The 21,596-nt window shown below is 52.6% G+C and overlaps 5 protein-coding genes across 5 annotated transcripts; 4 read left to right on the top strand and 1 right to left on the bottom strand.

Annotated features, from left to right (window-relative positions):
- Positions 1-1,094: 1,094 nt before the first annotated feature.
- LOC112894487 (uncharacterized acetyltransferase At3g50280-like) lies at positions 1,095-3,171 on the top strand. The gene has a single exon (XM_025962220.1). The coding sequence runs from the start codon at positions 1,278-1,280 to the stop codon at positions 2,739-2,741; it is 1,464 nt and encodes a 487-aa protein (XP_025818005.1). The 5' UTR covers positions 1,095-1,277; the 3' UTR covers positions 2,742-3,171.
- Positions 3,172-4,910: 1,739 nt separating this feature from the next.
- Positions 4,911-5,937, top strand: LOC112894489 (josephin-like protein). Its single transcript, XM_025962222.1, has one exon. The coding sequence runs from the start codon at positions 5,317-5,319 to the stop codon at positions 5,740-5,742; it is 426 nt and encodes a 141-aa protein (XP_025818007.1). The 5' UTR covers positions 4,911-5,316; the 3' UTR covers positions 5,743-5,937.
- A 1,974-nt stretch (positions 5,938-7,911) lies between these two features.
- LOC112894488 (pectinesterase inhibitor 28-like) lies at positions 7,912-8,784 on the bottom strand. Its single transcript, XM_025962221.1, has one exon. It carries the CDS (start codon positions 8,707-8,709, stop codon positions 8,092-8,094), a length of 618 nt encoding a protein of 205 aa, XP_025818006.1. The 5' UTR covers positions 8,710-8,784; the 3' UTR covers positions 7,912-8,091.
- Positions 8,785-9,040: 256 nt separating this feature from the next.
- LOC112894039 (probable glucuronosyltransferase Os03g0107900) lies at positions 9,041-12,015 on the top strand. Its single transcript, XM_025961612.1, has 8 exons — positions 9,041-9,455; positions 9,670-9,816; positions 9,894-9,958; positions 10,070-10,139; positions 10,655-10,873; positions 11,227-11,370; positions 11,451-11,586; positions 11,685-12,015. The coding sequence occupies exons 1-8, from the start codon at positions 9,171-9,173 to the stop codon at positions 11,912-11,914; spliced, it is 1,296 nt and encodes a 431-aa protein (XP_025817397.1). The 5' UTR covers positions 9,041-9,170; the 3' UTR covers positions 11,915-12,015.
- A 3,816-nt stretch (positions 12,016-15,831) lies between these two features.
- LOC112894612 (WUSCHEL-related homeobox 9-like) lies at positions 15,832-17,196 on the top strand. Its single transcript, XM_025962375.1, has 2 exons — positions 15,832-16,512; positions 16,626-17,196. Exons 1-2 carry the CDS (start codon positions 16,107-16,109, stop codon positions 16,862-16,864), a joined length of 645 nt encoding a protein of 214 aa, XP_025818160.1. The 5' UTR covers positions 15,832-16,106; the 3' UTR covers positions 16,865-17,196.
- The last annotated feature ends 4,400 nt before the right edge of the window (positions 17,197-21,596 follow it).

Raw genomic sequence — 21,596 nt, 5'->3', positions numbered from 1 at the left:
CTCCCGGTGGTATCTACAGCTAATTAATTTAAGTAATAGGTTTTGTCAGCACGGCATAATTGAGCGACCGACGATTCATATCTATACCTGAACAGGTGCTTAGAATACGGTTGAGATTGAGAGATGATGAAACGCGAGCAACACCTTTCTCGACGGGAAATGTAAAGAACAGAAACCGAAAGGCATCATTGAGACAGAGCAAGCGACGGCGATTCGGATGTCACTAGACTGACTAGGCAACAAGGGAGGAGCAACGTATTCTATTGCAGCAGGGACGTAGACCACGTAACTGACGAAACAGATGGTGATGATGATGGAGGCGTGAACGCCACTGACTGATGAGTACCAGTACACTACTTGTTCTTGAGAGGTGGATATGGATAGGACGACGTGAAATTGTGGAGGGAGATGCTCTCCCAGCACGAGCTAATCGCCTACACGATGAGCGTTATGGTAGTGGGCTAGTGGCCAAACCATTCAAAAATCCCTGGAGCGGCAAGAGTAATCTGATCGAGGCTATTAGCACGGCAACAAAGAAACTTGTTATGTTAACGCGTCCATTTGAGTATGGAAAGCCGTTGCATGTTCATTGAACCCGCCCGGCAACATGGTTACCGGATTGATTAGCTAGCCTTTCCAGAGCTATTGCTATCTTTTTTAAAAAAGAAAGAAAAGAGTTGATAGTTTTTTTCTGGTGCATGCAGGGACACTTGTTCTTCTTCGTTCCGGAGGAGGGGACACCTGTTGCAGAACACTCCAATTGAGCTCCTAGCACACAACAGATGTCAAGAAGTATACATGCTGACTGATATAATTCGTCATAAAAAAATTATGCTGAAATGATCCAAATCATCAGTATTTTTAAAAGGTGTATATATCTTTTTGTGTTTTCTTGATGTGCCACACCACTGTTCACCAGGCAGTAGAACAAATCTCTAGCTGCCGCTTTATCTGATATCTGCCTCTGACAGCCACAAGAACCTGGCCTCAGAGAATATCCAAAACAGTGCTGGCAAAGATGGCAGAGGAGTACCGGCCCAGGTGCATGCATCCAGCCCCCCTTTTGTGTCCTATATAAGCCGCCCAAGGTTGTTCGGTGTTCAGCAAGGCAGTACTGCCCAAACCACCTCTTTGGCAGTATCGCGCGACGCTCACGCACGCACGCTGCCTATCTGCTCGACCGCCACCGCCACCGCCACCGCCACCGCTTCATCAGCAGCAGTGGAAGCGAGCGGCCGGCGGGGCAAGAGCGCCGAGCAAGACCGCCAGTCGAGTCCATGGCTCAGATGGTCTCCACCATGCCCATGGTGGACGCCGCGCCAGCGGTGTCCGCCATTATGCCCAAGCTGCAGGCCGCCTGCCTGGACGCGCCGGCCTCGGGCATCACCGTCGTGTCGAGGCAGCACGTGCGCCCGGACGCCGCGTCGGCGATCGGCGACCTCACGCTCTCCGTCTCCGACCTGCCCATGCTGTCGTGCCACTACATCCAGAAGGGGCTCTTCTTCCCGGCCCCGGACCTGCCCATGTCCTCGCTCGTCTCGCTGCTCGCGTCCTCGCTGGCGCGGGCGCTCGCCGCCGTACCGGCCCTCGCCGGCCGCCTCGTCACGCTGCCCGACGACCGCATCGTCATTCGCTGCAACGACGCGGGCGTCGACTTCCTCCACGCCGTCGCGCCCGGCCTGTCGCTCGATGACTTTCTCGTCCCTGACGCCGACGTGCCGACCAAGCTGACAAAGGACCTGTTCCCCATGGACCGGACCGTGAGCTACGAAGGGCACCGGCGCCCGCTCACGTCGTTCCAGGTCACCGTGCTCGGTGACGGCGCCGTCTTCATCGGCATCGTCGCCAACCACGCCGTCGTGGACGGCACCTCCTTTTGGCACTTCTTCAACACCTGGGCCGCCATCTGCCGCGGCGAGTCACCCAAGCTGCTGGACTTCCGCAGAAACTTCTTCGGCGACTCCACCGCCGTCCTCCGCTTCCCCAGCGGCGTCGGCCCGGCGGTGACCTTCGACGTGGACGCACCTCTCCGGGAGCGCGTCTTTCACTTCAGCGCGGACGCGATTCGCGAGATGAAAGCAATAGCCAACCGTCGCCCGAGCGGCGGCCACGACGCCGAGGTCTACGGCAAGATGGCGCACGACCCGAAGAATCCCAGCGAGATCTCGTCGTTCCAGTCGCTGTGCGCGCAGATATGGCTCGCGGTGACGCGCGCCCGGAAACGCCTGGCGCCCGACGCGACGACGACGTTCCGAATGGCGGTGAACTGCCGGCACCGGCTGCGCCCGGCCATCTCCCCTGTTTACTTTGGCAACGCCATCCAGAGCGCGGTGACGACGGCGTCGGTGTCCGAGCTGGCGCGGCACGACCTGCGGTGGGCGGCGGGCAAGCTGAACGCGAGCCTCGCCGCGTACGGAGACGGCGCGATCCGGCGCGCGGCGGCGGCGTGGCAGGCCAAGCCCGGGTGCTTCCCGCTGGGCAACCCCGACGGGTCGGTGATCACGATGGGGAGCTCGAACCGGTTCCCCATGTACGAGGGCAACGACTTCGGCTGGGGCCGCCCCCTCGCGGTGCGGAGCGGGCGCGCCAACAAGTTCGACGGCAAGATGTCGGCGTTCCCTGGGCGCGCCGGCGACGGCAGCGTGGACATCGAGGTGTGCCTGCCACCGGAGACCATGGCGGCGCTGCTCCGCGACGCCGAGTTCATGCAGTACGTGTCGTGCCCGTCGCACCTGCTGTGAGCTCCCTTGTGATCCCCCACCGCGCCGTGCGTGCGCGCGTGGGGCCGCCGGCCGTGACATGCCGCCGCGGCGCTGTTTGGATTGCTCGGCCGCCCTTGCCGTTCGGCATGCAGCAGCTGGTTGGTGCCAAGACACTGTATCCGTCTCGGTGTGCTCCGTGTTAGGTAGCAACTACTGTACTGGTGCTTGGGAATGACTAGCGCGTTAGGCTGCAAGCTATGCATAGTGAGTGAGCAGGGAGATGAGCCGTGTAACATTGTGTCAGAAATAAGTTTCTGAAATTGTTAGTGTTCAATCGTCGATGGTTGATCTCTGCTGCAGTAGGTTGGAGCAACATGCCAGTTCTTGGGAGAGTGTGCTTTCACTTGCATTCTCCTTGCTGATCTCTGCTTGAATTCTACGATTTCTTTATGGCACTGTTTCCACATAATCAACTCACTCATTTCTTGTTCCTGGCATTTTTTATTTGCTTCGTTGCAGGACAGCACGTGGCATGTTGGTTGCCACGTGGGACCGAGATACTCCAGGGTCTTGACAGGTGTCACGGAAATTAGGTCAACAGTCACGCAACGCAAATTTTCTGCTCGTCTCAAATCGTGGCCACTTTGCTAGCTCATCGACATTGGGTGCCCATGGGCTGGTTGCCGAACATGTGACAACAATATACTTTGTCGCCGATGCTGGCCTAGCCCATGAAGATAGAACGTCTAGCCGTTCCTTAAGTGGGCTGTGGCCTATTAGCTTTGTTGAATGTTGGCAGACCAGACCCGTCCCGTGCTGTGCTCGTTATGTCTCATGGGCCGTGTAGAAGCCTGTAACGCCAACAGCCCAACGAACACTGAAGACGTCAAATTGGCCTAGGTGTGAAGTCACACGCTCTCTAGTCTCTACTGACAAAAGGCGCTCTCTCTCTCTCTCTCTGAAAAGGAAAAACAATTTGCTGTGAATCTGGTTAATTTTCTATCCGGCATCGTATATACTCCTACACAAGGTGATCTTGATCTACCTGGAGATGCTGCCTGTAGTGCAGGGGACCTTGCTGTCTTGAGACTGAATCATGGACTGGCGATGGTCCCGGTCTTCAGATCTAGTCAAGCTCCAGGAGGGATTTACGGGCACGAGCATCTTTACCAGCTTCTTGTACTTAAGTACTTAACGTCTTAATTAAAGACGAATTACGGCTCTAAAAGACCAGCTGGAAGCCTGGAACCTTCTTTTCACTGAGATGGTTGCCGGCGTCCGCGTGAAAACCCATTCCGGTCTTCGTCTAACCCTGCGGCTTCAACCCTACTACGCAACGTGATTCATTCATCCCATGCCATGTCCAAGAGACCAGGATGCAGTCAAAAGCGCACTCGAGCGAACAAAAACGCCAAGCTCCCTGTTTCCAAGGCGGGAGGGCAAGACCGGTGCCTGCACCAAGACTCCTCAGTCAGAAACAAGCGAACAATCAGCATCCGGAGCCAGAAAAAACAAAGGAAAAGCGGCGCGCGCGCAAAAGACGACGGCAGGGCCGCCGGCGCACCCTGCCGTACTGCAGCGCTGCCAGTCTGCCACTGCTCGCGACCTGCACATACGGCGCCGGCGTCTGCCGGCCCAGTCCAGCGATCGATCGACGATCAGGCAGCGATTCAGCGCCCGGCCCACATTCCCGAGGAAGCAAGCGTTCGCCCCCCGAAAATCGCAATGATTGGTGCCCGCGCCGCCGCGTCGTCCACGCCGCACACGTCGCATCCCATGCCGTCGTGCCTCGGGCAGCGCGCACGCGGGGGCAGCCCCCACCGTGTCCCCCGCGGCGAGCACCGCCGCGCCCCGGCGGCCCTGTCCCGTCAATTCCATGTCTCCCCCGTCGCGTCGCCTTGCGCGCGCTGTCCCCGAACGCGAGCGGCTTTAGCCCCGGGGGCCCTTGAGGAGCACGGCTCGGCCTCGCCCTCGGCCTCGGCCACCCTCAAAAGAGCTGCGCGCTCGGCCTCTGACGGTCCAATGTTCTCATGTTGCATCAACCACTAGCTTTTTCCTCCCTCTCTTGCTTTCTCTTTCCATCTCCAGCCTCGGGTGGGCTTAGATCCTTTGCAAGATCTGCTTGCTCGCTTCCACCGGAAATATTCCGCGGCCACCACCACCACCGGCGCAAGGCAACAAGAATATACTGCGCAGCACCGCACCCCACACACACAAACGTCGCGGTCTCTCGTCTCCCTAAAGCTGCAAGCCTTGGCTGTTCCCCGGTCATACTGTAACATTAGAAGAGCTAGGCTAGCCGATCGATGAGCGCTCTGCTCATAGCTTCGCTTCTCTGATCCGATCGATGCCACGGTAGCGGTCAATTGGACCAGCCTTTGGTTTCAGTACCTTGTCTCTCCCTTTGCTCCTTTTTCTTTTTCTGAGCTTGCTTGCAGTGCCTTTCATGCTCTTGTCACATACTTGCACAAGCCTCCTAGATAGCTTTCCCTTTGAGCTGCTGAGAGAGATGCGATGCCACTAGCCCTTGCCGTATAAAACCTGGCGTGCGTAGGCTGCCCCGGTGATACGACGCGCACACTATATTGGGCTCGGAGCAGGCGTCCGGCCGACGATGAGGAGGAAGGGGAGCGAGTGCAGCACAAGGATCAGCCCGGCTGAGGTCGGCAGCGCCACGCCCATGATCCCCCTGGCGTCAAGATCCGGCCGGCGGGCGGCGCCGGACCGGGAGCGGCCGCGGCAAGGGCGAGGCGCGTGCGGCACTCGCCTGCTGCGGAGCGCCCGGTGGACGGCCGCGCGGTTCTACCGGCGAGCGAGGGTGAGCATCGTCAGGGCGTTCCGGTCGGCGTCGACGACGACAAGGAAAACAGCTGCTGCTGCTGCTAGTGTTGCGTCCCCGGACTGCACGCCGGCGAGGCATAGCAGTAGGCGGCAGCAGCCCGCGGCGGCGCCACCGGTGGTCGTCGACGACTCGCATAAGAGCGAAGCGGTGGAGGAGTGCATCAGGTTCATGAACTCGTCGTCGAGGAAGTACCGGTAGATCATCAGTGTAGGGGGATTGTGCGCGCGCGGATGCTAAGCGTCTTTTCCTGTATTTGTTCTCTTTTGTTGGCCTTTCATCTATGTGCGCATCTGATCAAACCTTGTACTTGATAAACATACCGGTTGCTCCTTTGACAGATCATTGTGTGTCTTGAAATCTCTCGCTGGTGCTTTCAGTTTCAAGATCTGGCAATGAGGCTGTGTATATTTTTCCTGGTTTGCTGAATTCAAATTTTCACCTGAAACCAAAACAGAATTCCGTCATAATAAGCATGCAAAATTTCTTTGGGCCACCTGCGTATTTCAATTTTCAAATTTTTTTGAAACAAACATCAAAGGGGCCTCTATTGAAACTTTTTATAAATTTCTTACAGAAAATGTGCAGGTACAAGGCCGAAGGCCAAAAGAGGCCCTACGTCCCTACTGGGAAAACTTTTACAAAATCACGCAGCCAATCTCCCAACAAACATTTAACTAGTTTTTTTTTTTGGTTCCTGAACCTTGGATACTATATTAGACCTCGTTCGTTTCGGCCTGGAACGGCCCGGAACACGGCCTGTTCCACCGGATCGATTCGGCCCGATTCGAAGTCAGATCGGACCAGGAATAGTCGTTCGGTTAGGATACGGCCCGGAATGAAAAGCGATAGATCCTGGCCTTTTTTCCCTTTCTATGCCCGGAATGGAAACGGACCGTCATATGTCTGGAATGGAGACGGACCAGGCTTCAGTAAACCACCAGGGTTCACTTGATCCGGCCTAGGAAGGAAAACAGGCCTGTTACATCAAACAACCGAACGAGGCAAGGTATCGATATAAAATCAGCAGCAGCAGGCGCAGGGTCGATCTCCAGTCGCTCTAAAAAGCATTCATTTTTCAGTTTACACTAACCAAGTGATCAGGGTAAACTACGAGCTAAATCTGCGACGTCTTCTTTAGCATATTTCACAAGACGAACAATGCAACCATATTCAAGGAAACAGGTCGAGGAGATAAGAATGCATATGTAATTGAAGCAAACTTGTGAACATAGCAGTAGCGCCGAGCAGTCAAACCTACACATTGCTGTCCGGCACAGAAAGAACAAAAGGGACACCCCTCGAAAAGAAAAACAAAGGAACGAACATGTGCGCCTATACTCGATCCATGGCCTCTATGAGTATATGCCATCACCCAGAACTAGGAAGATGTTTCTGAAGGATCATCGTCAGAGACGTAAGTTACCTGTCAAGACCGCGAGATCAGGTTCATCTTCGTCCTAATAGCAGACATGCATAACGTTTGACGTTAATTCAGGAACTGAATTGAACAGCGGCGGTATCGCACTTCTTTAAGTGATGCAATATGCAAAATTATCTTTGCCTCTATATCTAAGATGTACTACTTCCGTCTTAAATTATTAGTCGTTTTGACTTTTCTAAATACATAGTTGTTGCTATGTATCTACATATACGTTATGTTTAGATGCATAATAAAATCTATGAATTTAGAAAAGCCAAAATGACCAATAATTTAGGATGGAAGGAGCATGTGATGTAACCAACAATTGTTATGACTTATGAAAGTTTCATGAGATACTAGATTCAACCAATCTAACGCACGTTGTGATTATTCATCACCACAATAACAACGGCAATTTAATTAACACAGAATCTGTTGTTAGAGTTCCACCCATGCTTGTCAACTGTGGAAGGCGACGCACCGGCCTTTGCTTGCTGGAGCAGAAGCTATGATTTTTGGGGACGGAACTACGGAGGCTCAGTGATGAAAACACTTATCGAGGACGTGATTTTGGTTGCTCTACGAGGATGCCGGAAGCAGCACCAAGGTTCGCTGGACGGCAATGGAATGGTCTCTCTTTGTACGTCTTTGCTTCTCTGGCCTGCCAGTGTGTGTCTTGAAGGTTTTGGGCTACACCGCTACAACAACCTTTGAGCCTAATAATAAGCAGGAAAGTTGGTTCCATGCCTTTCAAATGGATTAAGATGGGCTCTGATCCAGTACACAGACTCCAAAATTGCATTCAGCTCGTATAAGGCAACTTCTTCCCATTATCCCCCTTTTTTTTCCTTGGGCAATGATTCATGATATTCGTGTCCAAGCATTAGAGACAAATTAAATTCAGCCAGTAGCTCGACCCGATCCGACCAGCAAACAACAGTCCGTGACCAACCTTTTCAATCCATGGATTTATTCATGCCATGCATCACATGAATGATCAACCATACATTGCATCGTTCGATTTTACAAGGACTCTCATCGGATCAGGTTCTCAAACCTCATGCATGAGCTTCGACAGAGGATGGAGTAATGTCTATCCCACCGATCGACAAGTGTCAAATATTCAGTCAGGTGGAGGGTTCCTGCGTTTGCAACAGCGAGATGATGTCGAGGGCGATGGTGCAGAGGCGCCGCAGCGCCTCCTCCCTCTTCGCCAGCTCCGGTGGGTACGTCGTCGCCCTGCTTGGCCGCTGCTGCCGCCTCCGGAACAGCGTCCGGCACACCGCGGGGTACTCGGCCGCGGCGCTCGCGTGCACGAAGGCGTAGTCGTAGTCCTGCTCCGCGAGGGAGGCCCGTGCCGCCAGGAGCGCGTCGCGGGCGGCCGCGTACTTGCCGGCGCAGTTGCGGAGGAGCGCGCGGTCCGCCTCGGGGGTGGCGGCGGCGTCGCTGGCGTTGGCGAGGAAGAACACGGTGCCGGAGGCATTGGCGGCGGCGGCGGAGACGGCGATGGCACACAGGCCCGGGACGTCGGCGGTGGAGCTGGAGGGGTCGGCGGCGAGGGCGGCAATGCAGACGTCGTAGAAGCTGGTGGAGTTGCACGTCGACTGCAACAGCGCGGGTTGGTGACGCTCCTTGCTGCTACTGTGTTGTGGTTGTGCGAGGGCGATGGAGGAGTCGGAGAGGTGGAAGACGACGTGCAGCTGGATAAGGAGCAGGACAAGCAAGGGGGAAGCCGCAGTAGCCATTGCCGGCGCAGCCGTATGCCCGTATCTCCCCTCGGTGACGGACGGCTGAGGAAGAGCCCTGGAGGAGAAGATATACGCAACGCATGCCCGTGCGCGCTCCCTGCACCCTGCAACCTGCATATCGACAAGACTCTGAAAAGGTCCAGGTTGCTGTACATGGTTGTCGCTTGCTTCACGTGCAAGTGCAACCATCTAGCTCGATCGGATCTATCGGGCCGTCCAGCAAGCAAGCAGCACTGAGGAGGCCCAAGCCCATCCAGTGGATGCAAGATGAAAGCTAAAATGGCCCATACTTCCATATCGCACGTACCGTTTGGTGGGCCTAGTCTCTACCTAGACAGATTGCAACAGAAAGGCCCGCTCACCCGGCCCTGCCTGCCTGCCCGTTGCTGCTCACCGGCGATCCCATCGCCTCTCGCTCCGTCTCCGGCTCCGGCGGCTCTCTGACGAGCTATCGGAGCATGCGGCACCACCACACCTGCAGCCGGGCCCACCAGGTGGGTGCGCTGCTCCTCGTCGCCGCCACCTTCCTGCTCACCCGCCTTTTCGACCGCCTCCTCCTCGACGCATCTTCTTCATCCTCTCCCTCCTTCCCCCTAAGCATCGCCCGCCCCGCCTCCTCTTCCGCCGACCTCCGCATCTACGTCTACTCCGAGGACGAGATCCAGGGCCTCCGCGCCCTGCTCCGCGGACGCGACGGCACCGTCGCCGCCGCCACCTGCCTCAAGGGCCAGTGGGGCACCCAGGTAAACCTCCACATTGTCCTGAACGAAAATTTAGTTACTGTAGTTCACATAGCTTATGTCAAATGTTCATTTGTTCATCTCATCAGAGTAACATAGCATAATCACTAGTTTAATCCTACCTCTTGTTCATTTAATTCTGGGTACCTGCATTCGGTGTCACTTACACTCCACGGAAAATTAAACAACCTCATGGCAGTGGGTTTCCACTTCATAGGTTAAGATTCACCAGCTTCTTCTGAAGTCAAGGTTCAGAACATTCAACAAGGATCAAGCAAATCTTTTCTTTGTTCCGAGTTATGTCAAGTGTGTTCGCATGACAGGGGCGCTCAATGATAAGGAAATCAATCAGACCTATGTCAAGGTAAACCCCCACATGTTTTTCCTGGATCATATGCATTTGAAAACAAATTCCTTACTGTTCCACCTTATTTTCTGCAGGTTCTGAGTCAGATGCCATATTTCCGTAGATCAGGTGGGCGCGACCACATTTTTGTCTTCCCAAGGTACCACCTTTAATCTGGGAGCAACATATAATTGATTTTTTTTTGCTGAAGCAATATATATTTGGGGGACTTGTTTTTACCTGAGAACTGTGCTTGTTCTGTTGTATATAGTGGTGCTGGAGCTCATCTATTTCGCTCGTGGGCAACATTTCTGAATCGATCCATTATACTTACTCCAGAGGTATGAGCTGTTTGTGGTGCTATTTGTATGTCCCTCGTTTTTCCCAGAAAAGAAAGGATTTATAATTTTTGAACTGCCCAAATATTTGGGCAAGACTCTAGGGCTGTTTCTGTTGTATATTTAAGAAGTCTTCTCTATATCCTTGTTATAATAAGGTCTCCTAAATCCTAATTTGCTACAACAACATCATGATATATCATGGTTAATATTACTCTTAGTGGGATAAGCTCCAATATCAGATCCTGACAATTTGTTATTGTGTACTTGTGTGGCAAAAAATATAGGTCTGCTTTTGCAATTGTCTTTCATTAGTACATCTCATGTATGCGTATGGATTTATATTTGTTCTAGCACAAGATATCTGCAATTCATGAGGTACCCCAATTTGTTTGCTAGTGAGTTTGACAAAGGTCGCATAAGCTTGGAATCGACTTGGTTCATTAATGTTGTGCTATCCTATTTTATATAACTCAGCACGCAAGCTACTAAGGGTGGCCTTATGTTGCATTTGTCAGGGTGACCGTACCGACAAACGAGGCACAAGCGCATTTAATACATGGAAAGATATTATTATACCTGGGAACGTCGATGATTCTATGGTGAAGTCTGATGCTCGTGCTGTCCAGCCAATACCGTTAAGGAAAAGGAAGTACTTAGCCAACTTCCTTGGCCGTGCCCAGGGGAAAGCTGGGCGCCTTCAACTGGTGAAGCTTGCAAAGCAGTATCCTGACAAGGTTGTTTATAGTTTGATTTCCAGAATAAGTCTATTGTTTAATAAATTAAATTAGTAGTGATCATTTTAAATTTAATCATTTGTTTCTGTATTAAGTGATGAAAAGTGGTAAGTCAAAGTCTGACATTAATTTAATTTGTTTCATAGCATCACGATTCACTGTCAAAAATTATTATGTATAGGCACGTCACAATACATGGAAATTGGTATTAAACACCCATATCTTAGTTATCTACTTCAAGCTAATCGTGATTGCACAATATTCATTTTTCTATGTTGCCTTTACTGTTGGACAATATTTTGCACTCATCTTTTTTTGACTCAGACTGCATGTAACATTGGTTTTGTGAACAGCTGGAGTCTCCAGAACTGAAGTTGTCTGGCCCTAACAAATTGGGAAGAATCGATTACTTCAAACACCTGAGGAATGCAAAGTTCTGTTTGGCTCCTCGTGGCGAGTCGTCATGGACACTTCGGTTCTATGAGTCCTTTTTTGTGGTGAGCTCTCCTCTTCTCCTGCTAAAAGAGGGTTTTATGTTGCATGGCAAATCATGAGCCTGTGAGAATGTTGATGATAGGAATGTGTGCCGGTGATTTTGTCAGATGAAGTTGAGCTTCCTTTCCAGAATGTGATCGACTACAGCGAAATCTCGATAAAGTGGCCATCGTCCAGGATTGGGCCTGAACTCTTTGAGTACCTAGAAGCAATACCAGGTATTTCATGGCGCTCCTCAGTCCTCAGTTCATACTAAACGCTATGGTCATACATTAAGGCTGTGCCAGATCAAAGTTGATTTATGTTGGTGGTGCAGATGAAAGGATCGAGGAAATGATTGGTCGTGGGCGTGAGATCAGATGCATGTGGGTGTATGCAGTGGATACAGAGCCGTGCTCTGCCATGAGCAGTATCCTGTCGGAGCTGCAGAGGAAGGTGCGGCGGTTCCATCAATCGCCCGAGACATTCTGGCTGCACAACAGGTCGATTGTGAACAGAGATCTGGTTGAGTTCCACAGCTGGAGGACGCCAGTTCCGTTGCCGTGAACTGTAAATTCTGATTGAGACTAATCGATGATTGTTCTGTATCATGTACACATTTTTTAATGAGACCGTTGTTGTTCTTACTAATATTGAGACGAAACGCATACATTACGTTAAGGATTAACACTAGCATGCTAGACGAAGTTTGCTTTCTTTCCGTTGTATCGAGACCACTTGTCTCCACTCGACTCAACAAATTAGATGTGATTAGTCTTTGGCCATTATCTATTATCTTGACCTATTGTTCGCAAGGCATATTGATTCTTTTTTTTTAACTCGAGTCTTCTGATATCATTTTTTGACAAACATTTATACTTTGGTTTATAATTCCAGTCAAGATTTTTTATTTTTAAATTTTATTTTCTGCGAATGAGAGTTTTTAAAATCTGGGCGTACTTATTTTTTTCAAATGGCATCTATTTAAAAACAGAACGATCCAGCACCGTGCTGCCCATCGCAGTGTTACCACCGTGGTTTGTCTTGATCGCTCTGAACTGGCTCGTTGGAAGCGGCGACGATGCCGATCGCTATCCGCCTGGTCACCCTGCATTGGGAATTACCGGCGCTCGCGGTCAGAGACAAGCGTCCAAACCGAGCCGCGCCAAGCCATCTTCTGAAGTCAAAGGGGGGCGTCCCGTGCCGGTCGTCGTCCACCCCCCTCGCCGTGCGCGGCTTCTGCCTGATCCGGTCACCCAAACTGCTGGTCGCCGGAGCTCAGAAAATCAGGGCGTCCGGTCGATCGATCGATCGGAGCTGGGCGCGCGTGCAGACGTCGACCACCGCATCGAGATCGGCGGTGGATTTTGGCGGAGGACAACGGGGAACGGACACGGAGACGCGGTGCAAGGCCGGGCCGCCGGAGTGCGGGAAGGCTCTGTTTCAGATGGTTCAGACCAAACCCCCAGGCTGTTGTGCGCGCGAGGATAAAAGAATCGCCGGTGGTCGAAATGAGGGGGGCCGAATCTGTTTTCGACGAACGCGTCAGGACAACAGGTCCTCCGCCACGCACATCTACTGCTTCTAGTTACTACGCCTTGTTTAGCATTGACTGCTGACCACGTTCATCTATTGCTCTGATTGTATAATGGCCGTGAATTTCGCCTCTCAAGAAAAACTGACCGTAAATAATTTGACTGCTGCCAGGTTATGCATACGCAGTGTGTTCATGCACATTTCAGGAGTTCCTTGGCAGTACTGTACGCTTGCCAAACCTTGGTTTATTTGGGGAGGCATAAATAGAAGCGCTTAATTATTATTGCCCCCACATGCACGGATCCTGCCATCTTTCAGGGTATCCACATGAGGCTCCTACAATCATTCATACTACTACACGTCCAGGCTAGCAATTAAGCTCCACAAATTCCAATTTGCTTTACTTTTTTCTGATGATGCTCTGTCGGGGACAAAGCGGTCGTAGCTAATCAAGCGGAGCCACCCCTCCGCAGCGTAGGATACCGACCAAATACTCCAAATCATCCAGAGCCCACGATAATTATACCCCCCCCCCCCTTCTCCCCCCACGAAACAGCTTTACCCCGGGGGAGCCGGGCCGCGGCCGCGTGCACCGGCGCGGCCCTTCAGCACCCGCACACCTGCGCATCATGAAAAGGGATCCCCCCATGCAGGCACGTCAATCACTTTTCCGGCACGAAAAGACGCCCACGTCGGTCGACGGCCCGGCGAGGCCACCCGGCCGTCCGATCAGGATCGCCGCCGGCCCGATCCGGGGCCCAATCCGTCGTTCGCCACGCGAGAGGGGGGCGCGGGAGTTAACTAATCCCCCGGCCGGCAAGGTAGCAATCACGACGACGTCGTTGGAGCTGGACCACGCTGGGGCGGCCGGGGCGCGATCCGATCCGATCCGGCTAGCCGAAGGATCGCGTGTGGGGGGTGGGGCGCGCGCCCGCGACGCGACCCGGCCGGCACGGGCGCGCGCGTCCCTGGTCGTTCGTTCCTCGGGAATTGGCTCCCACGCAGCACGGATTTTCCGTGCACGGCGCGCTCGGGAACGCCCAAAGGCCGTAAAGCCGGCACGGCCGGCGCCACGACCGACGCGCGCGCGCGACTGGACTGCGTGCCGGCGCCGAGCCGAGAGGATCGATCCCGCAGCGCGCGGTGGCTGGGCAGCACGGCCGGAGAGGGCCGGGCACACCGGCCGGCGCGGCGGCATTATTCAAAGGGCACGGCCACGGCGGCGTCGCCCCGGGCGGCCGGGCTTAGAAAACGCGGCAAAGCAAAAGGAATGAGGTGGTGCTGCCGCCGCTTTCCGGGGCGGCGTCACCCCGGCTGCCCGCCCCGGGCGCGGCCGGCCCGTGTGGCCCTATCATTGGCACCTGCCGAACGACGCCCCAAAAGCGTGACACCCGCCTCAGCTTTTCAGGAGCCCAGGCCAGGCCAGATCGTCGAAAAGCCTCATCGTCTCCGCGGACTTAACGGATGCATGTGTGCGAGAGCGAGAGTGACTGACCAATGCAAGCTACGCTAGCTGAGGCCTAGGGCACTCCGAACAAGCCGGATCACGAGCGGCGGGTGTGACGAGAGCCCCTGGCCTCGCTTGTCTGCTGGAGAGGACGGCCTCGCCCTGCTTAGCCGCGTACGGTCTCGTCTCCTGCTCGGAACGTGACCGGCCGGCCGGCGGCCGCCACCTTTTCGATCGAGCTGGCGCTGCTGAGACTGAGTTTGTGCGAGCAGCGCTAGCGGCCGGACGACGGCGACAGGATTCGGCCGGATCGAGCGAGCGCGTACGGACCCCTCGCGCCTAGCGTCCACTCGTATGCGCGTCGCCGCGATGAGGGCGCGTACGCCCCCAGCGTACTGGCGCAGTGTGAACCAAAGCGGGCGCAGGTGGCTAGCGATGCAGCCTAGCGCTCACATGAGCAACAGTGCGGTGGCTGCCGTGCCAATGCAATCGCCGTGGTGTGCACTGGCTGCGTGCAGCGGCAGGTGAGAACATGATCGGCAGGGCGGACAAGTATAGCTGGACCGGATGGATAGAGCGGCCGGCGCCGGTTGGCAGCACGCAAGAGGCCACGCGACATGTTACCCGCCCCTGACACCGCTTTTGAATTCCATGCACGCGTGAGCGTGATCTTTTCGCGCGCACCAATTTTGGCAAGCGCTGCCACTGACAGGTTTGACCCCAACGCAAGTCGATCTTCCGACGCATGAGAAAGAGCCCCCATTATGCAAGTGATAAAAAAATTGCAGTGAACACGGAGAGATCGATGGTTTCTGGGAGAACTGGCAACAGGTGTGCGTGGTTTGCAGCGAGAGGGATGCAGGCCTGTCCTGTTGCCGCTTGACTTGTTCGATCAGAAGCCATTCAGGAAAGAGAGAGATTTTAGCACGCCACGCCGCGCCGGCCGCTTATTCAAAGCGCGAGCACTAGAGAGAGGTTGCTGATCGCCCGTGCGCGGCGAGCGAGAGAGCCCCGGCGGTCGGTCCTCGATTCTCTTGGGCTGGGTCGCGACCGGTGCAAGGAGCCAGAGATCTCCGTTGGAGGGTGCACCCCCCGAATCGGCGCCCGCCACGGCGGCACTAGAATACTCATGGACTCTCGGCTCGGCGAGCACAGGGCCCTCATTCTAGGACACGGTGCTACGCGACAGGACGGCACTTAGATTTGCATGCATGGGCGACCGGGGCCGCATTATCATTATCAGACCGCGCTTAAGGATGTCGGGCGCGGCGATCGAGGGGGGGGGGGAGGGTTTTGGATGCAAAACAGTGGCAGCTTTTGCGCATGTCTCCCTCTCAGCGTTCGAGGAAAGGGAAACAAAAGGAGAGCACCGAGACCTTCGAATCCGCTACCGCCGCTGCCACGACCGCGCGCGGCCTCGGCGCCCTGCCCCGGCCGGTTATATAAGAGCCACTCCCTCTGCGCATCTATTGATTTCAGCATTGCTTCTGACCGGAAGAAGATCCCGGAAGAGACCAAATCAGAAGCAGAACTAGAAGCTCTAGCTAGTATAGTTTCCGATCCACTAGAACGCAGCTTGCTGCGTGTTGCATCCAGCTGCTTCTTGCATTGATCTATCTCGAGCTCTCACAAGCTCTGCGTAGCAGCTCATCTCAGTCAAGTCCATTTGGGATTGTGGTAGCTACGATATATATATATATAGCAAGTAGCTAGTGCATTTTTTTATATATACATATAGGTAGCTGCAGCAGCGAGCGATCTGATCGGTGGTAGGTCATGGAGGCGCTGAGCGGGCGGGTAGGGGTGAAGTGCGGGCGGTGGAACCCTACGGCGGAGCAGGTGAAGGTCCTGACGGAGCTCTTCCGCGCGGGGCTGCGGACGCCCACGACGGACCAGATCCAGCGCATCTCCACCCACCTCAGCGCCTTCGGAAAGGTGGAGAGCAAGAACGTCTTCTACTGGTTCCAGAACCACAAGGCACGCGAGCGCCACCACCACAAGAAGCGCCGCCGAGGCGCCTCCTCCCCCGACAGCGGAAGCGGCAGCGGCAGCGGCAACGAGGAAGACGGCCGCGCCGCCTCCCGCGAGCCGGCAGCCGAGGCGCCCGACCTCGTGCTGCAGCCGCCGGAGAGCAAGCGGGAGGCCAGGAGCTACAGCCACCATCACCACCGGCTACTCACATGTAAGCACACGCATGAACGCCGTTACTGCTAGTCGTATCTCGATCGTATGCATTGGCCCTGAGATCACGAGCTCATCCGACCCGGTGTTGACATCGATCTACTGTGCATGCAGGCTACGTGAGGGACGTGGTGGAGCAGCAGGCGGCCGAGGCGCTGTGGGAGCGGCCGACGAGGGAGGTGGAGACGCTGGAGCTCTTCCCCCTCAAGTCGTACGTCGACCTCGAGGCAGAGACGAAGGTCCGGTACGTCAGGAGCGGCGCCGCCAGCGAGCAATGCAGGGAGTTCTCCTTCGACGTCGCCGGCGGCCGGGATCCGCCGCTGGAGCTCAGGCTCTGCAGCTTCGGCCCCTAGATAGACCGGCGCTGCATGCACTAAAACGTATATCATTGCATTGTGTAGCCCTTGCATTGATTAATTCTATCTACCGCGACATGAAAAGGCGTAGGGGATGAGATACGGCATGGGCTCTACGCTAGCTCTACCGACGACGTTGCATGAAGAATCTGAGAGGATCAGGGAAAGAGCACGCAGATGAGATCTGAACTTCCTTGACCTTTTCATCATGAGATGCATGTGCTACTACTTCTTTTCGTTCTTTTCTGCTGCCTGCCTCCATGGCGTACTAAGATTAACCCTGTTCATTCAGCACTGATAATATATCGATCCCTTTTTTTCTTTTGGAACGAACCTGCACACTGATGATATATATCCATGACCATTATTATTTCCATTCCATACTCATATGTCCATGCATAGAAACTTAGCAAGTGCTAAGCAATTGCATGCATATGTGGGCTCTGAATTTCCTTGACGCTATGCAAGTTTTGACTCTTGTTTTATGTGCTTGTGGCTTGCGTGAACTCTGTGATTCACGCATGCATACTACAACGCGTTAGGTGGGAAAGATGCATGCAGTAGGAACACAGCTAGTAGCTGCAGGCTTTTACAGGACATGGGATTCAAGACGTCGTGCTACGGCCATCCAATTTTTAACCGTGAGCCTGTGGTACCGGGAGTGCTTGTTGTTGTCCCCGGCTTTCAGTTTCAGATATAGGATAGGAAATAAAGCCGCAGTTCTGACTTGCTCGCAGCATGTGGTGGTCAACTGCCACCGGCATGCCTCTAGGGAAATGTTGGCTGCTCGTCAGTTTGCTTTGGAGGCTTCTTGTTGGACATGGAGTTTCAAAGGTTGCAGCTAACTTTTCGGCCATCTGGGCCATGCTTTCTTGCTTGTTGACTCTTCCACACTGACGAGTGACGACAGATAATATTTTTAAATTATATTTTCTGAGAATTGAGTCTGCGTCCACGTTCCATGTGCAGCTTTGCAGGTTTCAAACTATGAACGGTGCAAAAGAAACATTCGATTTGCCTGGCACCCTCACCAGCCGAAAAGGAGAAGGAATAAGAAAATAAAGCACCGTTGCAGAATGTTTGCTTAATAAGTGTACTTGCTATAGTCGTCTCCACGCTATAGCGCCAGAGAATTAAGATAAGCAAACTTAACTTTTAAAGAATCAATGTGATGTCATTTTATATAAAAAATAAATAAATTTGTTTGATTTTGCACTGTTGGCACTCAACTCACTCTAGGCAGTTTCTATGTTTTAGATAATGGAATAAAATCAAGGGTTTGCTCCCAAAGAAGCTACTGGTTTCTATGTGGCGCGGTGAAGGTGGAAATTAATACAGCAAGCAAATACTGGAAGAGTGTCCATTATCAGCAACGTCACTGTGCTCTTTTGCTTTCGTGTAGTCTTCAGCAGTAGCATCCCCTTCATGCTTGAATTTCGGAGCAAAACGCTACCCACACACCAAGATCAGGAACTAATGTCACAATTAATCCAAACCGTCAAAATCCAACTGAAATCATATCATATTTTTAGCCGATTGATAGTTGGAAACGTTCGTCTTCCGATCCCCTGGGCCGCCTCCATGCAACATGCATATCCTCGTTTGTTCTAGTCTTTTTTGACGAACTTGTCTCTAGCTGAAGAGGCCATGGCCCATGGGCCAGGCCGAAACAAAGAGTAAACTGTCGCTCTCCTCCACGGAATTTTTTTAAAAAAAGGGATTAAAAAAAACTAAAATTCGAAAAAGGGGTGCCAGTTGGGAAAATTTAGAGAAATAGGTGCCTCCCGCCCGCTGAACGGGCGGGACGCGTGGGGCCCGGGACATCCCGCCCACCCAGCGGGCGGGATGTCACCCGAGGGCCTCTTCGCAAATAATTTCTTCGCGAAGAGGTCCCTGGGAGGGCATCCCGCCCAACCAAAGGGCGGGATGTTGTGCTGAGGGGCATCCCGCCCTTTGGTCGGGCGGGAGGTCCCCCCACCGGCTATATAAGCCCCAACCTGCCCCAAAAATGCCATTTTATCCAGCAAAAATCAGAAAAAAGAGAAAGAGAGGAGAGGAAGAGAGAAGAGGAAGCGGCGAAGCCCTGTCCACACGTCGATTTTGAGGTATATTCTCGTTCTAGCCATATAAGTACTTGAAAATAATTATAATTTAGGAAATATTTGTTAGAGTAGTTATGTTTTGAATAGTTTTAGTATTTTCATCTGTTTTTAGTATAATTTATAATCTGAATAGTTTAGAATCTATAAAATATAATCTGAGAGTCGCTGAAATTTAGGATCGTCGTTCGTTGTGTATTAATATGTAGTATAACTAGTTTATTAATGATTGACAGATATGTCTTCCGAGAAGGGTATTTTCAGTATATATTACGGAGAAGGAAATGTGATTTATGAGCCGAATGGGGTAGATTTAAGTGAATTCAACTGTGCGGTCAGAGGAATTACCAGACCGCACGAGAGGACATTTGAATCCCTATGCAACTGGTTAATGAGGGGATTAAGGATTAATCAGGAGATACACACTGTGAGTGTTCAATGCGTCATAAATCGTACCACTCATGCTTTGATAAATATTGAAGCTGCTCCGGAGGATGAAAATATTGATGAAGAAGTTGAGGAGGCAAACATTGAGGCAGGTGGGACCGCAGCACCTCAATGCGTGGCTGATGAGGGGGAGAACATACCCTTCATTGTTGAACAGCTGCAAGACGAAGAACGTGAATTGGATGAAGCAATGAATGCCGATTCGTCTGATGATGACGATGATGTGCCTCAAGATTGGGTAAGCAGTGACTTCAGTCATCTTGTCGTAGATGACGGATGTAGCTGGCCTTCGAATTGCAGGGAGAATGAAATTATCCAGGGTGCAAGGTACGACTCAATTGAAGAGGTGAAGGAAGCTGTTAAGTGCTGGTCTCTCTCTCTTATGCGAGAGTTTAAGACAGTCGAGTGCAAATCTCGTAAGTACGATGTGGTATATGTGAAGGATGGCTGTCCATGGCGGGTGCATGCCTACAAGGGTAAATGGAAAGATTATTGGGAATGCTCCATTGTCACTCAGCACACTTGTCATTTGCCTGGGGTGCAGAAGAGCCATCGCAATCTCACGTCGCAATACATCGCAAATGAGATGTACGGGACGATAGTAGAGAACTTGTCATATGAACCAAAGTCTATTATCAGGTACATTCAGGAAAAGTACAAGTATACCATCTCATACAGTAAGGCGTGGAGTGCAAAACAAAAGGTGTTGGAGATGAGGTTTGGTACGTTCGAGGCTGCATATGATAATGTTCCTCGAATGCTGGCCGTCCTATGTCAGAGAAATCCTGAAAGCTACTATGACTTGAAAACTCTAGACAGAGGAGAAGGTCCGCCCCACACATTGCAGCGGGTCTTTTTCAGCTTGGGTCCATGCATTAACGCATTCCATCACTGCCGGCCTATCCTGTGCATCGACGGGACCTTTCTCACAGGAAAGTATAAATTGCAAATGCTGACAGCTATTGGAGTGGATGGAAACAATCAATTGCTGCCTGTTGCTTTTGCTTTTGTTGAGAGTGAGAACGCAGACAGTTGGTACTGGTTTCTGGAACGGGTTAAGCTTGCAGTCGTTCGGGATAGGGAAGATGTCTGCCTGATTCATGATCGTCACGCCGGCATACTGAGTGCAATTCTAGATTTGCAGCAGGGGTGTGTGGAGACCGGAGAGCCGCCCAAGTGGCGTGATATTCGCAGTAGGTGGTGCATGAGGCATATCGGTGCAAACTTTTTCAGGCAATTCAAGAACAAACACCTTATGGATATGTTCAAGAGACTATGCAAGGAAACGAATCAGCAAGAATTTAGCAAGCAGTGGCAGAAACTTGATGAACTGACCGGGAAGAAAAGAGCCGAGGACGCATCAAAAAACATAACTGCACAGGATGAAGCAGAGGCTTTGTGCCCTTTGCCAACAGATACTGCACGTACTCGCAGAAGGTCTAGGTCAGCGGTGAAAAAATTTTCTGAATGTATTGAGAATGAACCTAAGGAGAAGTGGGCGTTACTTTATGATACCGATGGTGCAAGGTACGGTATAATGACCACCAACTTCGCCAAAGTTTACAATTGGGTGCTGCGAGGTGTTCGTGGGCTTCCACTGGTTGCAATTGTTGAATTCATTGTCCGCGGGTGTACCGATTACTTTCGGGAGCGGTTCACTAAAAATCAGGTATTCATGCGAGATCCAGACAGAAATTTTGGATTCAAGGTAACAGAATATATGACTAAGAAGGCAGAAAGCGCCCGACTACACCATGTACGGCAATGTGGAACACAGCAGCTCAAGTTCGAGGTATCTCTTAAAGACAGGGCGCGACATGGCATGAGACGTCAAACTCCCGTAAAGGAGTGCATTCTCAAGTTTGATGGAACTTGTTGTTGCTCATGCATGAGGCCCAAGTTGCTGCACTTACCTTGTTCTCATGTAATGGCTGCTTGTGCGGATATTGAACATCCTGTCGATATATATGTTTCACATTACTTCAGAAAGGAGACATTTGCTAGCACCTGGCAGTATGAGATGTATGGGTTCCGTTTGGTTGGATCGTTCACTGAGACAGCGAATCCTGTTATATATATTCCAGACTCAAGATCATCACGGGTTAAGAGAGGGCGCCGTCAGTCGCGGCGTATTCGTAATGATATGGATGAGTCAGAGCTCCGTCCGAGGATACAACGCTGCA

This window comes from Panicum hallii, chromosome 5 (genome assembly GCF_002211085.1).
Source record: "Panicum hallii strain FIL2 chromosome 5, PHallii_v3.1, whole genome shotgun sequence".
NCBI classification, from domain to species: Eukaryota; Viridiplantae; Streptophyta; class Magnoliopsida; order Poales; family Poaceae; genus Panicum; species Panicum hallii.
This window is presented reverse-complemented; position numbering and strand designations above follow the sequence as displayed.